Source organism: Barbus barbus, assembly GCF_936440315.1.
Source record: "Barbus barbus genome assembly, chromosome: 31".
Taxonomy (NCBI): domain Eukaryota; kingdom Metazoa; phylum Chordata; class Actinopteri; order Cypriniformes; family Cyprinidae; genus Barbus; species Barbus barbus.
The window spans coordinates 28,563,463-28,579,509 of record NC_136759.1 but is presented as its reverse complement, the minus strand read 5'-3'; the positions used below and the strand labels follow the sequence as shown (position 1 = coordinate 28,579,509).

The 16,047-nt window shown below is 39.8% G+C and overlaps 2 protein-coding genes across 2 annotated transcripts in view; one reads left to right on the top strand and one right to left on the bottom strand.

The window, feature by feature from the left end:
- Positions 1-15,176, bottom strand: part of LOC306850994 (structural maintenance of chromosomes protein 4-like) — a 34,804-nt gene extending 19,628 nt beyond the window's left edge. Inside the window, exons 1-6 of the mRNA XM_079386993.1 lie at positions 15,004-15,176; positions 11,212-11,326; positions 9,774-9,964; positions 7,425-7,616; positions 3,113-3,289; positions 600-764 (exon numbers count right to left, since the gene is read on the bottom strand). Of these exons, the coding sequence (XP_079243119.1) occupies positions 600-764; positions 3,113-3,289; positions 7,425-7,616; positions 9,774-9,964; positions 11,212-11,314 (828 nt within the window). The 5' untranslated portion in view covers positions 11,315-11,326; positions 15,004-15,176. The remainder of the gene's footprint in view (positions 1-599; positions 765-3,112; positions 3,290-7,424; positions 7,617-9,773; positions 9,965-11,211; positions 11,327-15,003) is intronic.
- A 358-nt stretch (positions 15,177-15,534) lies between these two features.
- Positions 15,535-16,047, top strand: part of LOC306851336 (intraflagellar transport protein 80 homolog) — a 36,270-nt gene continuing 35,757 nt past the window's right edge. The window contains exon 1 of the mRNA XM_079387497.1: positions 15,535-15,915. Within this exon, the coding sequence (XP_079243623.1) occupies positions 15,879-15,915 (37 nt within the window). The 5' untranslated portion in view covers positions 15,535-15,878. The remainder of the gene's footprint in view (positions 15,916-16,047) is intronic.

Sequence of the window (16,047 nt, the reverse complement as noted above, 5' to 3'; positions counted from 1 at the left end):
GTTCCCTGCATCATGAGTAATTCACTTATTTTTAGAGCCAAAGTAGATAAGGTAATTACTGCGAGATCCTTGCCTGTGTGAAGCAGCTCAGTAGGGCTGGGCGATTTTTCATTTATAGATTAATTCAAATTTAATGTTTTGCCAATCCTCATTAAAATCCTCACAAAAGATATTCAGTCAAGATCAGTGAATGATTTTCTTTTGTTCTTTGATCAACATTAATGACGTTTATTAGGCTGCTGTCTCTTTAACACCAAATGCATGTGGATCTTGAATACTGTTACACATGCATTTTCTTTCTCATCTGTTTACGTTCACTTAAGACAAAAAAACGGCTGTGTTTATGATGATATATTGACGTATTTTGTTCATATTGGTAGGTAAAAGAGAAAGTGAAGTCCATTCTGGGTGGGACCAACCACTTCTGCAGTGGAAATGAAATGAACGGAGCGGATCGAGAACAGACACATGCTGGGAACCCGCTGTTCTCTGAGCTCGTGATTTAAATTAGTTTCCATATCGACCCAGCCTTACTACTCATGAAGATTAATGCTGCATCAGGATCTGATGGTGGCACGTTCAGTGGGGTTTTGTTGTACCTTCTCTCCGCGCTGCTCGTTCAGGAGCTCCACCCGCCGGCACAGGACATCGATGGGCTCTTTGAGACGGCAGGAGCCGATGATGTCCTCCAGGTACTCCAGCATGCCCTCATCGTGCTCTGTCTGTCCTTTGGGCTTCATCATGGCAATCTGCTCCACCTCGCCCTGACAAAGACATGACACAACAGCACTTTCACACACCGAGTCTGACGCACCTCTCAGGCCTGAGTAGTGAGATGTTCAACAGTCACTACATGTCACCTGTCAACTGCTAAAGATTCTGCTATTCTGTTGCAAAAGCAAATAAACGGAGTAATGCAAAAAAATAGATATAAATTAACCATTTTAACCATGCACAAACCATTATTGCACTGCAAATAACCATTAACCAGTATTTCCCATTAATTACCTATCTGACAACCCAACATAGTTCATATGACAATTAGTGCTGGGCAATGAATAATCGCATCCAATATAAATGTTTGTTTATATAATGTGTTTGTGTACTGTGTATATTTATTAAGTACATATAAATACACACACATATACAGTATATATTCTGAAAATATTTACATGTACATTTATATCAGTGCTTCCCATACATAAGCTTCACCTGGGTGGCCTGCCCGGGAAGATAAAATTCAAATTGAATTTCTGTGCTTTCTGACCTCATTTGGAGACTGCTGAATGCACCTTTTCAAATTGTTTCATGGTGCTTGCTTGTTGTATTAAAAAAAAAAAAAAAAAAAAATTGTAATGTTTGCAATATACATTATTGCCATTTAAAATAAAGTGATCCTAAACCAAGTACAGCGCGTGTTTTCTGTGCCGTGCGGTCAGTGAACTAACTGAAATAACTGGTTAGCAGCAAATGTTACATCATGACCATGCTTTTGGATTCATGCCATTCGATCATTTAAACGGCTTTGTGTTCCGTTTTGCCGGTTGGTCACGAATGTAACTTAATCATATTTATTATTTCCTTTCCCTAATCCTCACCCTCTTAATTCCACAGGTTTATTTTATTTTCATTCACTTTTAATCATTGTTTTCGCATCTCTTACTGTGGTAAACATGCGGGGGGAAATGAAAGATTTCGCGGCCATGAATTAAGAATTTGGTTCGACTTAAACGGATAGTTTACCCAAAAATGAAAATTCTGTCATTAAATACTGACCCCCAAACCCGTAAGACCTTTGTTCATCTTTGGAACACAAATTAAGATATTTTTGATGAAATCCGATAGCTCTCGGACCCTCCATAAACAGCAATGATGTTACTACGATCAATGCACAGAAATGTAGCAAGGAGATCGATAAAATAGCCCATGTGACATCAGGGGTTCAACCGTAATTTTACGAAGCTACGAGAATACTTTGTGCACAAAGAAAAAAATAATTTATTCAACAATTATTCTCCCAGTTACCTTCTTCCACCATTTACATTTATTCATTTAGCTGACGCTTTTATCCAAAGCGACTTACAATTGCTATATATGTCAGAGGTCGCACGCCTCTGGAGCAACTAGGGGTTAAGTGTCTTGCTCAGGAACACATTGGTGTCTCACAGTGGATTCAAACCCGGGGCTCTCACACCAAAGACATGTGTCTTATCCACTGCGCCATTCCACCATTTAGGAGAGTATCCCAGAACGTAATCAGCATTGTGCTCATAAGAAACTGCGCATACTGAACAAACACTGATTTTTTATTTGTATGTGTGTATATATATATATATATATATATGTGTGTGTATGCAAAATAATATTCAGGTTTTAAATGAACCACCACAAGTAATATTTGTATACAAAGTGTAACATTACTGTAAAATAAAGAGTAGTGCTTCACAGCATTACAGGAAGTGTGTTCCAGAGGAACTGAGATGTGTGGTTTGAGATCAGCCACTGAAACCACAACAGCTGTGATATTAACTCATCTTATCTTAAAGCAATGAGACTCTAGCAGTCATTTTATGATGTGAACACACTGATAGTTTATGGGTGCTGACAGACAGCAGAATTATTACATTTCAATCTAACCTATCAATCACACAGAAGAGAACAGTTGCAAGGGTTAACAGTGCAAAGAGTGTCCAAACATGGCCCTAGATGACAGCAGCACTCACAGTGAATAATGATGCAAAGGAAGAGAAGGAAGCTGGCTCCTGCCTCACTGAAGCAGCACACAGAATATTGGGGCTGGCCTTGACTTTAACACACCAATATTTACGTGCTGCTAAAGCGAGGAAGGTAGAGTGGACAGATGTTGACCTCTGACCTTTTTGGACAGTCCATGTTTACAAACTGTGTGCAATTGTCAGGTTTAGCGTATGAGAGTCCCTTAAAACTCTAGAGCAGCAAATGATGGTTTGCACCTTCCCTCATATTGAAAACCATGATGTGCTGCTATAGCGGCCTAAGGTGGATTTAGCCCGGTTACGACTCTCCAGAAAACACAAGAGGCCAACAGCAGTGATGAAAGCATGCAGCGCTTCAAGAGAGGTAACATGATTACCTGCAGGATGAGGAAGCGGTTGTGGTCCAGGTCGATGCCGTGGCTGCGCAGCAGTGTGCCCACATCTTTGAAGGTTGCTTTCTTGCCATTGATGTGATAGGAGGAGGAGTTATCTTTGGCAGCAGTTCTCGACACGAAGAAAGAGCTGTTGGGAATGACATCGTAGTCGTCTCCTTCCTGAACACAAAGAGACACTTCAGCACTGGGCAACAGGGACAGGTAGACCACACACTAGGGCTGCACAATTATGACAAAAATCATAATTGTCCATTATTCCCTTAAGATTGTAATTGCGATTATTAATAACGATTATTTTGAACAGCTTTATGCCATTGTTTGAAGCTGCATGCCATATTTTTAAATAAAATATATATGAAAAAAAAAAGGCTGAAAACACTCTTCCTGAACTTTTATTGATTGCTATAGCATTGAGCCTCAAACGTCAACTATACATTGGTTTGGTACTGTAACAGCCTGATCTTTTATACATAACCAAAAGTACAGCACCTCATTACCATGGTAAAAAAGTAGCCTAACTATATGGTTTCTATGGCGTTTGCATTGAAAAACAGTAGCCTAAAGACATTCAGTCAATTACAAATCCACATCAACTGATAGAATTAACAAAATGTAATTATATCCCATTACTCCTTTAACATTTAGTATATTAATAATACTCAATATGAATATCCTACTTTTCTCATCGTGCTCGTCGGTGCTTTGTCGGGTTTTTTGGCCAGACGAAAACCTTGGGCCAAAGCTGGCCAGCTGGGGCTACAGGAATGGTTATAAACAAAGGCGAAGTTTCTGTGTGTCTGGAGAGCATCAGCACCGCGGATCATTTCATAAAGTTAACCGCTGTATAACACCAGCATTAAAGACTTAAGATAATTTTATCTTAAACTCACTTTCAAACAGCAGCGAGTGTTTGAAATAACTTCTGTTTGAGATCCGATGTGGATTATGATCACCATACAAGACAGAAATATTTATAAGCGATGCACGCTAGCCATTATCATAGTAAACATGGTAAATATGAGCGCTTGAAGAAATCAGACGTCAGCTTCTCATTCACTATCACAATCGTGTATTTATTTAGTAACATTTTATCTGTCATAAGTCTCGTCTTGACACTTTAGCTCCATGTATGACAAAAATATAATAATGTTTTTGTGTGGGAGCTCCCTCTGCTACTCGGGACATATTTTTGATAGAAAAAGCATCAAAATGATCATTCTGTAAATGTAATATATACGGTGACTACATAAACAGAAACAGACTCAACGGAGTAAGTAGGGTATGTGTCCTCTTTCTTATGTGAAATAACGGCAGTGTTTCCCACACATAGACGAATCTGTGCGTCACAGATTAAATTCCGACCGCCACAGATTCAACCATAGACTGTAAAAAAAAACCGAATCTGTGTTGAATCTGTGGTCAGATTCAACACCGACCAAAAAAAAAAAAATCAATACCGACCGTCACATATTGCGTTTCGTTATTCTTTTGTACGCTATTTAAAACACGCAGCGAATTCGTTCAACTGCATTTCCTTTCCCTGCTCTCTCTTCATCTCTCTGTCACTCACGCGTCTCTCCCTCACACACACACACACACACACACACACACACACACACACACACACACACACACACACACACACAGCCCCTCCCCTCCGTGCACACCACATCTGTCTGGATCATCTGTGGAGAGAAGACGGCTGACGAAAGGTTGGTATCTCGTGAACACTTTTAACACACAATCACAGATTAAAAAGTGCTATAAAATATTTTATATTCTGAATACAATAGTTTCAGTGTGTTGATGTTACTGTAAGTCCCGACCCTTAGCAAACGCGATTGCGCCTTCTTTAGAAAGTTAACTAGTCGCAAGTTTGCGGTAAAATGTAGGCTAGCCTAGTTGGGTTGTCGAGGGCAAAACACTATATGTAGCAGCTGTGAATCAAATAAACGTGTTATAAATTATGTTGTTTCTTTACTCTTACACCGAATGTTGTCCAATCGTTCTTTTCATCTGCAGCCCCCCCCCCCCCCCCCCCCCGGGGGCTGACCACCACACATTGCCTTCAAACCTGTGGGAAACACTGAACGGTTCATACCGCTTTATTTCGGTGCGACTCATTTTCAATCCTGATAAATTAATTTGATCAATGCATCACTTATTGTAAAACATTGATGCTAACAAAGCATGCAAACAAACGGCCGCTTTTATCATGTTTGTTTTGTGATCGCACTAGCTCCAGTGACTTACTGATAACTTCTCTTCGTTGGTGAAATGATGGGGTTGTGTGATGTTGTTCCAGAGAGGCGAGTGAAGCGGCTCTTTAAAAACAATCAGTGAATCAGATACAGTCTACACTGTATGATGAATAAATCTCCTATACTCACATCACACATCCATCTGCACTGTTGTTTATGATGAGAGCTGAATTCAGTCAGCGCACGCTGAACAACAAAACTCATCTGAACACATCTGATTGGCCATTGCATTCAGAAAGCCAACAGAACAGTGTGTGATTGGTTAGAACGCGCAATACTAAAAACGTGGAAAAAATAAATATGATAGAACAAATAAGCCCTAATATTAATTAGATAATATTACTAGCCTGATCATAATAATAATAATTATTATTATAGTCTTGCTATCATCAGTAGGTTTGGGTATTGTTCACATTTGAATCAGTATCAGTACTCATCGGTACCTTTCAGTACTTTACTCTTAAAACATTAATTTCAGTGAAAAAATAAGCCCGAAACTATCAATTTCAACATTTTGAACAATAGGGCCCTACAATCTTTTTTTTCCCTCCAGAAATTCTTGTTTTATTTTTTCTCAATCAAATGATTTTTAATCAAATGAAAATGAAACCCTTTTATTTTTTTGGCAAACAAACAAGAGATTTACTGTTAATTTATAATATACATGGTAGAAAAATTGTGTGAACATTCCTTTAAAAAAAAGTTTTAATAATAATTGTATTTTTTCTACAATTAAGTGGTTAATGTGGTTGTATTAATTATTTTTTATCATTTAATTGTTTTATTTAAATTTGACAGTAAATTGAATATATAAAGACGTGCAGTATACTATACAAAAGTAATTAAGAGTAAGAGTAATATATTTCTGTTACATGTTAAACCACACTTTTATTTTGACAGGTTGCCGTGAAGTTTCTGTGTATACAGTATGATATGATGCTAGTTTTCTCAAATGAAACTGTAAAATTCTCATGAAGTGACTGACAGCCTGTAAGTTCATGTAGTGAGATGCAGAGGCCGAAAATCACCACGAGTTCATGTGTGCTTCAGTATTTGTGTAGAAAACAAAACAGTGTCTCCGCCATTCATCCCCACCGAGGCTAACGGAACATGCAGGATGCATATTTAAATCGTCTTTTTGCGTTTTAATATTCACATACACTAGTTCTTATGATTCCAATTAAGTGACAGACCTTTTATTCATCCAAAAATTGACAAATTCCATGGCATTCCGCGCTAGAGAGTAAATTCCGTTTTTATGAATGGAACGTTTTTATGGAAACCATATGATCCCAGAAATGTAAGCACACTTCAGAACATTTCGGTTTGCCCTGTGTTGCGTTTTAAAGAGTTGCAGGGGTGACATGTCACAGGGTCTCTCTCTCTCTCTCTCGTATGAGTCCAAATGCGTTCTCAAGTACCAAAATTTGGTACCGATTGATTTAATGTGAATCAGTACTCTGTAGTACCGACGCAATTCGGACGGTACCCTTAAAAGTACAGCGTTCGGTGCCCAAGCCTAATCGTCAGAGGCATTAGCCACAGGTGATATCTCCGACGTCTATCGTTGATACACAATACTATCGTTTATCGGCACAACCCTACTCTAATGATAGAAATATGATTTAGCAGACAAAACTAATAAGAAGCATAATGTACAGGGTCAGCTTTGATTTTTTTTTTTAAAGAGCATTTGTAAAGCACTCTTCATGAAACTGCTTCAAACATGTATTGCACAAATACAAACGCAGTTAATGCGCAATCATGTTTTAAAACAAATTAAAGTGGGGAAACGGAATTTCGGAAATGAGTTTCAAAATTTAAGGCCCTGCAAGGGTGATATTTATGCAAAAATAAAAAAATGTTTGACAATGCTTTAGATGAAGTATAATGCTGACAGTGTAGATATAATTTGTACTGCCAGTTAAAAATAAAAATTATATTTATTGCCTCTAATTTTCTGACTTTCAAATGAAACTGAATTAACAGTGGAGACTGTTCACGTGTGCTCTTCATCACTAGGCCTGCCTCACCTGGTCGATGATCTTCTGGAAGTGCACCTCCACAGTGCAGCTCTGGATGTCCGGATGGCTGTCAGAACTGTGGATCAGAACCGACAGCTTCTTCGAGCGAATCTTCTGTGCTCTGTATCCAAACACGAACAGCATGGAGTCGATCACGTTGGACTTGCCACTGCCGTTTGGACCGATGATGCAGGAAAAACGCTGATGACAAAGGTTTAAACAGAATGTCCTGAAAACAGTATCAACTCACTTCAGGGAACACTAGTGTCATAGTATCAGTGAAGCTAAGAGAGGTGATGCAGTACAACACTCAAAGACTGGAAACAACATCTCTCAAGAAGTATTTGAACACATGATCACTCTTAATGTCTGAATGACACTGCAATAAATCAAGCGACACTGATTGTAAAGGTAGATTAGGGGTGTGTGATATGACGATTTTTGATCATGGACGATAAAAATGTCTCCACGATCTGCTTTTGAAGAAATATCGTAGTATCGGGCTACAGCACACAGTCTATCAGCTGCAGTTCTGGCGCCGCTGCATGATACTGTACAACGCCACATACATTCATATCAGTGTTAACTCAGCGGTGGAGTTACTCTCACAGGACACTGCACTTATTTGCAATTACAAAAGTACATTATTTGCGCATGTTTTAAAGTTTCTGATTCTTGCTGGTTAAACGTTTCATTCACGCGCTGGTCTGATGTGCACTTTTTCTGAGCCCGTACACCCGAAGCGCGCAAACTAAAACACATGTCTAACAGCGCCTGATTACTCAACCAAGTTATCTTTTGAGCTAATACTGTCAAAACACAAGGATTGAGAGAAAAATGGATGCATGTCTGTTAGATGGGCGCAGGTCTTAAAGGGACAGGACACTAAACATGCTGCCCTGCTGTCATTAAAGGGATAGTTCACCCTAAAATTTAATTTCTGTCATTATTTACTCACTCACATGTTTCCCAAACCTGTATGAATTTCTTTCTTGTGCTGAACACAAAAGATGATATTTTAAAGAACGTGGGTATCCAAACATTGAATTTAATAGCAGGAAAAAAATACTATGCAAGTCACTGAGGACCAGCAACTGTTTGGTTTTCCACATTCTTCACAATAGCATTTATATTCTGCAGAAGAATGAAACCCATTCAGGTTTAAAACAGCTTTTGAGTGATTAAATGATGGTATAAATATAAAACTACGGCAGACAGATGACAATTTTTATTCTTTAATGTAAAAACAACAAAACACAAAGAGAAGAAATAACTCTCAACTCTTGACTGAAAGAAATAGTACAGTTGCTTTAATAGGAATCCGTCTATATAGTGTTATATTGTTATATTTGTTCATTCGGTTTCTTGAATGCTCCTGCTAAATATGCCTATTGTACCTGAAAATTAAACGCTATTATTATTTATTTATAAATATTATTTATTTATTTACGTATTATTTTTATATTATGTGCATTTGTAATGTGTAATTGGTGTATCTTAGAATCGTGATATACCTTAAAAAAAAAAAATAATTGTGATATGATATTTTTGCCATATTGCCCACCCCTAAGGTAGATCTCACAATTTTCAAACAAAGAATGTATGTTGTATTGAAACGCAACAGAGACCCCCAAAGTTGAAGAACCAGTTTGCTCTAAATTGATAAGTGAATTGAAAATCATTATTCCATATTTTAAAAATCAACAGTACTCAAGAGGGCACAATTAACAAATCAAACGGCACTGTTTTATTGTCTACTGCAAACACCAAACCTGGCAATTAACGGAGTGAATTGTGTTCAGTGTGAGCAGACACCAGCAGGAGGAGGACAAATTAAAGTGTGAACGTACCATTCAATTCTACTGCATGCTCAATGAGTCTGTAAGGTTCAACTTTGAAACTCATAAACTGATGTTTGAGACAGGGTTATTGCTGATAACTAAAACCATAAACACTTCCATTACTTAACAAATAGATAATTTACAATTATTTCAGCTAGTTGCTAAGGCAACATTTCAAATGGGTTTACTAAAACTAAAATATTAACAAAAACTAATAGTATGTAAATGATGCTAATAGTATAGTAATAGCATACTACTGACACTAATAGCACTGTATTGAGTTTCATTTGAAGTACTTCCATCATGGAATATGATACTACTGACTCCACTCAAAACAAAACACAGCTGATTCAAAAAGACATGCCCTGCGTCCCAATGTGCATACTATCCGCTGCCTGCCCTAAATAGTATGGAAAATTACTAATATCACACAGAATTTAGGATGGATAGTGTGCACATTGGGACGCAGGAAATGAATCAGGAAACTGAACTCTGAAGCAGAAAGGGCTGGAGATACCTTATGGAAGGGGCCCAGAACCTGCTCTCCGGCGTAGGACTTGAAGTTTCTGTTGAGGATGTGTGTGATCATGAGGCGCGGGGCCCCGGGCTCGGAGCTCATGGCGGGAGGCGGCGGAGGAGGGATGCTGGCCAGGATCTCCTCAAGACTACGGCTATCCAGCTCCTCAGCAGACTCGCCCGGAGACGCATCTACAGAAACAACCAGTCAAAGCACTCTCACACACTTCATCCGATCAAACACGCTGAAGAACTGCGTGTGCATCTGACTAAATCATGCAAACATGACTGCTCGGCTTGTTTCAGGCCAGAGCGAGCAGTTAGTTTTCTAACATAGTTGTGTTTTTGTTAAAACTATGAGAATGTGTGAACATCACTTAGAGGTTTTAAATTATAAACAATTCACCATATTACTCTCTTTACAGCAGAGGAGTATGCACAGCAGTCACAATCACATTACAGCTGTAAAATATCCAGATGGTATTGCATTCATCATAGCATGGGATGAAGAAATAAAGGTAACTGACTTTTTCTCTAGCATTTTGGATTGTCTCACCCCAAGATATAAACTTGGGAGTTAGGACTCATCTCTTACAAATCTGAGTTTTCTCAGAATTAAAAATTTTCTAAAATTTTGTTTTTTGCTTCTGCTAGAGAATTTTCATCTCACTCTTTTTACCCACAATTGCAACTTTAAGCATTGTGAGAAAAAAAGTTAGCAAATTTTATTTTTTATCCTGTGGTGGAAACAAGTATATTGAAATGTACTTCTTATGCATATTTATGTGATGGAGCACAAAAGCAGTCATGAGTAGCACAGGTATATCTGTAGCAATAGACAACAATACATTGTATGGATCAAAATTATACATTTCTCTTTTATGACAAAAATCATTAGGATATTAAGATCATGTTCCATGAAGATATTTTGTAAATTTCCTACCGTAAATATATCTAAACTTCATTTCTGATTAGTAATATGCATTGCTAAGAACTTCATTTGAACAACTTTAAAGGAGATTTTCTCAATATTTAGATTTTTTTGCTCCCTCAGATTCCAGATTTTCTAATAGTTGTATCTCAGACAAATATTGTCCTATCATAACAAACCATACATCAATGGAAAGATTATTTATTCAGCTTTCAGATGATGTATAAATCTCAATTTCAAAACATTATGACTGGTTTTGTGCTCCAGGGTCACATATGAAGAAATCTTCAGCGGCATGTAAAAGTTTGTAAAATATCATATTTTTGTGATGGGTCAGTCAGATGTGAACGCTGTTGGTCATTCCTGTTGTTTAGTCGAGTGAATATTAAGTTCCATTAGCAGCAGGCTAACGGACTTCACTAAACAAAAGAGCCGTGTCGGGATGAGAGGAAACATGAGCGCGTTTGCAGAGTAAAGAAGTCTCTCCCGGGACAGTCTGCGGTCTCACCGTGCTCCGCGGCGGCGCTCGGGGGTCTGCGGGCAGCGCTCTGCTCCTCATCGGACTCCGCCGCTCTCTTCGCGGCCGTCGAGCTCTTGGTTTTCACAGGCATGATCCACGGCAGCTGAAAACACATTAGCCCGGGTTAGTCTGCACTGATGAGGGACACAGCCTGTGTCTGTGTTGTTCACGAACACAACAAAAAAATATTACAACTAATCATTGCACACGTGATGAAAACTTTGTCGCGTCTCATCATAACACAGTTAAGTCTGTCTCTCTCTGTGTCTGTGTGTGTATATCATAATACAGTGAAGTCTCTCTCTGTGTGTGTGTGTGAGAGAGTGTGTGTGTGTACATCATAACACAGTGAAGTCTCTCTCTCTGTGTGTGTGTGTGTGTGTACATCATAACACAGTGAAGTCTCTCTCTCTGTGTCTGTGTGTGTATATCATAATACAGTGAAGTCTCTCTCTGTGTGTGTGTGTGAGAGAGTGTGTGTGTGTGTACATCATAACACAGTGAAGTCTCTCTCTCTGTGTGTGTGTGTGTGTGTGTGTGTGAGTGAGTGTGTGTACATCATAACACAGTGAAGTCTCTCTCTCTGTGTGTGTGTGTGTGTGAGTGTGAGTACATCATAACACAGTGAAGTCTCTCTCTGTGTGTGTGTGTGTGTGTGTGTGTGAGTGAGTGTGTGTACATCATAACACAGTGAAGTCTCTCTCTCTGTGTGTGTGTGTGTGTGTGAGAGTGAGTGTGTGTACATCATAACACAGTGAAGTCTCTCTCTCTGTGTGTGTGTGTGTGTGAGTGTGAGTACATCATAACACAGTGAAGTCTCTCTCTGTGTGTGTGTGTGTGTGTGTGTGTGTGTGTGTGTGAGTGAGTGTGTGTACATCATAACACAGTGAAGTCTCTCTCTCTGTGTGTGTGTGTGTGTGTGAGAGTGAGTGTGTGTACATCATAACACAGTGAAGTCTCTCTCTCTGTGTCTGTGTGTGTATATCATAATACAGTGAAGTCTCTCTCTGTGTGTGTGTGTGAGAGAGTGTGTGTGTGTACATCATAACACAGTGAAGTCTCTCTCTCTGTGTGTGTGTGTGTGTGAGTGAGTGTGTGTACATCATAACACAGTGAAGTCTCTCTCTGTGTGTGTGTGAGAGTGAGTGTGTGTACATCATAACAGTGAAGTCTCTCTCTCTCTCTCTGTGTGCGTGTGTGTGAGAGAGTGAGTGTGTGTACATCATAACAGTGAAGTCTCTCTCTCTCTCTCTGTGTGCGTGTGTGTGAGAGAGTGAGTGTGTGTACATCATAACACAGTGAAGTCTCTCTCTCTCTCTCTGTGTGCGTGTGTGTGAGAGAGTGAGTGTGTGTACATCATAACAGTGAAGTCTCTCTCTCTCTCTCTGTGTGCGTGTGTGTGAGAGAGTGAGTGTGTGTACATCATAACAGTGAAGTATCTCTCTCTCTCTCTGTGTGCGTGTGTGTGAGAGTGTGAGTGTGTGTGTGTGTACATCATAACACAGTGAAGTCTCTCTCTCTCTCTCTCTGTGTGCGTGTGTGTGAGAGAGTGAGTGTGTGTACATCATAACACAGTGAAGTCTCTCTGTCTCTCTGTGTGTGTGTGAGAGAGAGAGAGAGTGTGTACATCATAACACAGTGAAGTCTCTCTCTCTCTGTGTGTGTGTGTGAGTGAGTGTGTGTACATCATAACACAGTGAAGTCTCTCTCTGTCTCTCTGTGTGTGTGTGAGAGTGAGTGTGTACATCATAACACAGTGAAGTCTCTCTCTCTCTCTGTGTGTGTGTGTGAGAGTGAGTGTGTACATCATAACACAGTGAAGTCTCTCTCTCTCTCTGTGTGTGTGTGAGAGAGTTAGTGTGTGTACATCATAACACAGTGAAGTCTCTCTCTCTCTCTCTCTCTGTGTGTGTGTGTGTGTGTGAGTGTGTGTGTGTGTGTGTGAGAGTGAGTGTGTACATCATAACACAGTGAAGTCTCTCTCTCTCTCTGTGTGTGTGTGAGAGAGTTAGTGTGTGTACATCATAACAGTGAAGTCTCTCTCTCTCTCTCTCTGTGTGTGTGTGTGAGAGTGAGTGTGTACATCATAACACAGTGAAGTCTCTCTCTCTCTCTGTGTGTGTGTGAGAGAGTTAGTGTGTGTACATCATAACAGTGAAGTCTCTCTCTCTCTCTCTCTCTGTGTGTGTGTGTGTGTGTGAGTGTGTGTACATCATAACACAGTGAAGTCTCTCTCTCTCTCTCTCTCTCTGTGTGTGTGTGTGAGAGTGAGTGTGTACATCATAACACAGTGAAGTCTCTCTCTCTCTCTGTGTGTGTGTGAGAGAGTTAGTGTGTGTACATCATAACACAGTGAAGTCTCTCTCTCTCTCTCTCTCTGTGTGTGTGTGTGTGTGTGAGTGTGTGTGTGTGTGTGTGAGAGTGAGTGTGTACATCATAACACAGTGAAGTCTCTCTCTCTCTCTGTGTGTGTGTGAGAGAGTTAGTGTGTGTACATCATAACAGTGAAGTCTCTCTCTCTCTCTCTCTCTCTCTCTGTGTGTGTGTGTGAGAGTGAGTGTGTACATCATAACACAGTGAAGTCTCTCTCTCTCTCTGTGTGTGTGTGAGAGAGTTAGTGTGTGTACATCATAACAGTGAAGTCTCTCTCTCTCTCTCTCTCTGTGTGTGTGTGTGTGTGTGAGTGTGTGTACATCATAACACAGTGAAGTCTCTCTCTCTCTCTCTCTCTGTGTGTGTGTACTGACTGCAGGGTTTCGTCGCTCACAAAGGAAAACACACACAGCTGACACGACTAAGTTAACTACAACACGACAAACCGAGCACACGACGAATTATGAGAGGTTATGCTATTACACATACATTTCTAACATGTAAATTATTGAAGCCAAATACTTCCATTTCCCCAAGCTGTTTAGCTGTAGCATTTAGTATTCATAGGCTTAATCATGAAGCATACAGTGGCCCCACTTTTAACTCTCTCTTTATATATTACCTTTATTGTAGATGGATGCATGGGGGAAGACAAGAGTAAGAAGTGCAACCAACACTAGGGAAGGCCGTTTTTGTCAGAGCCTTTGTTATTCTTAATTTTGACATTCATTTTCATTTTTACACCAGACATATATATCGGTATCGACATCGGCCCTGAAAAACACATATCGGTCTCTCTCTCTCTGTGTGTGTGTACTGACTGCAGGGTTTCGTCGCTCACAAAGGAAAACACACACAGCTGACACGACTAAGTTAACTACAACACGACAAACCGAGCACACGACGCGACTTTTAGACACATGTTGTAGAGCTGATGAGGAGCTGAAAACACTTCTCCGGTTCGTGCTGACAGCTTTCAGCGGCTGAAGTTTCATCACTGCAGCAACTCCTGGTTAAGAACGGTGTAGTGGAAGTGATTTCTAACATTAACACATAACAACGCCAATATATTCAGCTTTATATATAAGAGACGTGCCAGCGATGTGTTTACAAACGGCCCTCGGACACTTAATAAATAACAAACCGATTCCTTTTAAATGAAATAACACATAACTGACGTTAACGAAGAAGCTTTGCTTCAGGATAATAACTACCAAAACGAGTGAATCTGCCGTCATTTCAATAAAATCGGCTTAATCTAGTTCATATTATGGAGATATATGGTGGTTTCTGAACGCCTGATGCGACTGTTAATGATGTAATTAGTTCATTAAGGTTAATAAACGGGTGTGTGCGCTCTGAGGAACTGACACCTCACAAACAGCCCACGTACATGTGATCGTTTACCTGTGTTTCGGCTGATGTCCCTCGCTGTCGTCGATATTACTCTGTATTCTTCGCGTTAAAGAGTGAAATGAAGGTAAATCCGCGCGCTGTACTTCCCCTACAGAACAAACGCTCGTAAATGGCGCGCAAACTCAGAGCACGAACCCGAGTCCGTTGCAGCCGCGCAGTGCTTCATGGGAACGCGTCACGTGACAGGGCGGGTTTATTTATTTATTTTGTGACAAAAGGCACACTGAACATGTTCAAAATTCAATTCAAAAGCACTGTATCTAAAAAAACCCAGCATGAATTAAGTAGCTAAAGAAAAACAAGTCAACCCGTTAACAAAGTAAAAACCGTTAATACACAAACAAATAGACAGCTTTTTCAAGTCAATGAGTACTTTAGTAAATCTGTAAGAAATACATCAACATTTGAATACATTCCAAAACATTAAGAATAAAAACAGAGATTAGATAGATTAAAAAATACACAAAATAATTTTCATAGAAAGAGCTGAGACTCGAGGGACATCTCGCGAGAAGTAAGGCTGTAGTTTTGAATGAACTACTTCTCGCGAGATGTGGGGCGCAGTTGTCTAATCAGTTCACTTTCTAGTGTACTGCAAAGAAAGCAAACAGTTAAGATAAGAAATAAGAAGGAGACTAAACGACTAGTGTTTACTCAGAAGTGTTCGTCATCCAGATTATTTCATGCTTTCGAAGCGATTTCGTCAGAACTAGCTGGCTAGCAGGGCAGTAGCTAACGCGTTTCCGTGGCAACGGCGTGTTCAGTCAGGTAAACATGCTCGTGTCTTCATGCTAGATGATTTCAGACCGCATTTCTCCTTAAAACAGGGACATATCACACTACAAGCACCAGAGCGACGCTGAAGCATGCGGCTGAAAACATCTCTGCTGAAGGAACCCAAACATATCCTTTACATTTCACGCATTCATACTCTTAACAGAATATACATTCTCTCTCTGTGTGTGTGTGTGTGTGTGTGTGTGTGTCTGTCTGTCTGTCTGTCTGTGTGTGTGTGTGTGTGTGTGTGTGTGTGTG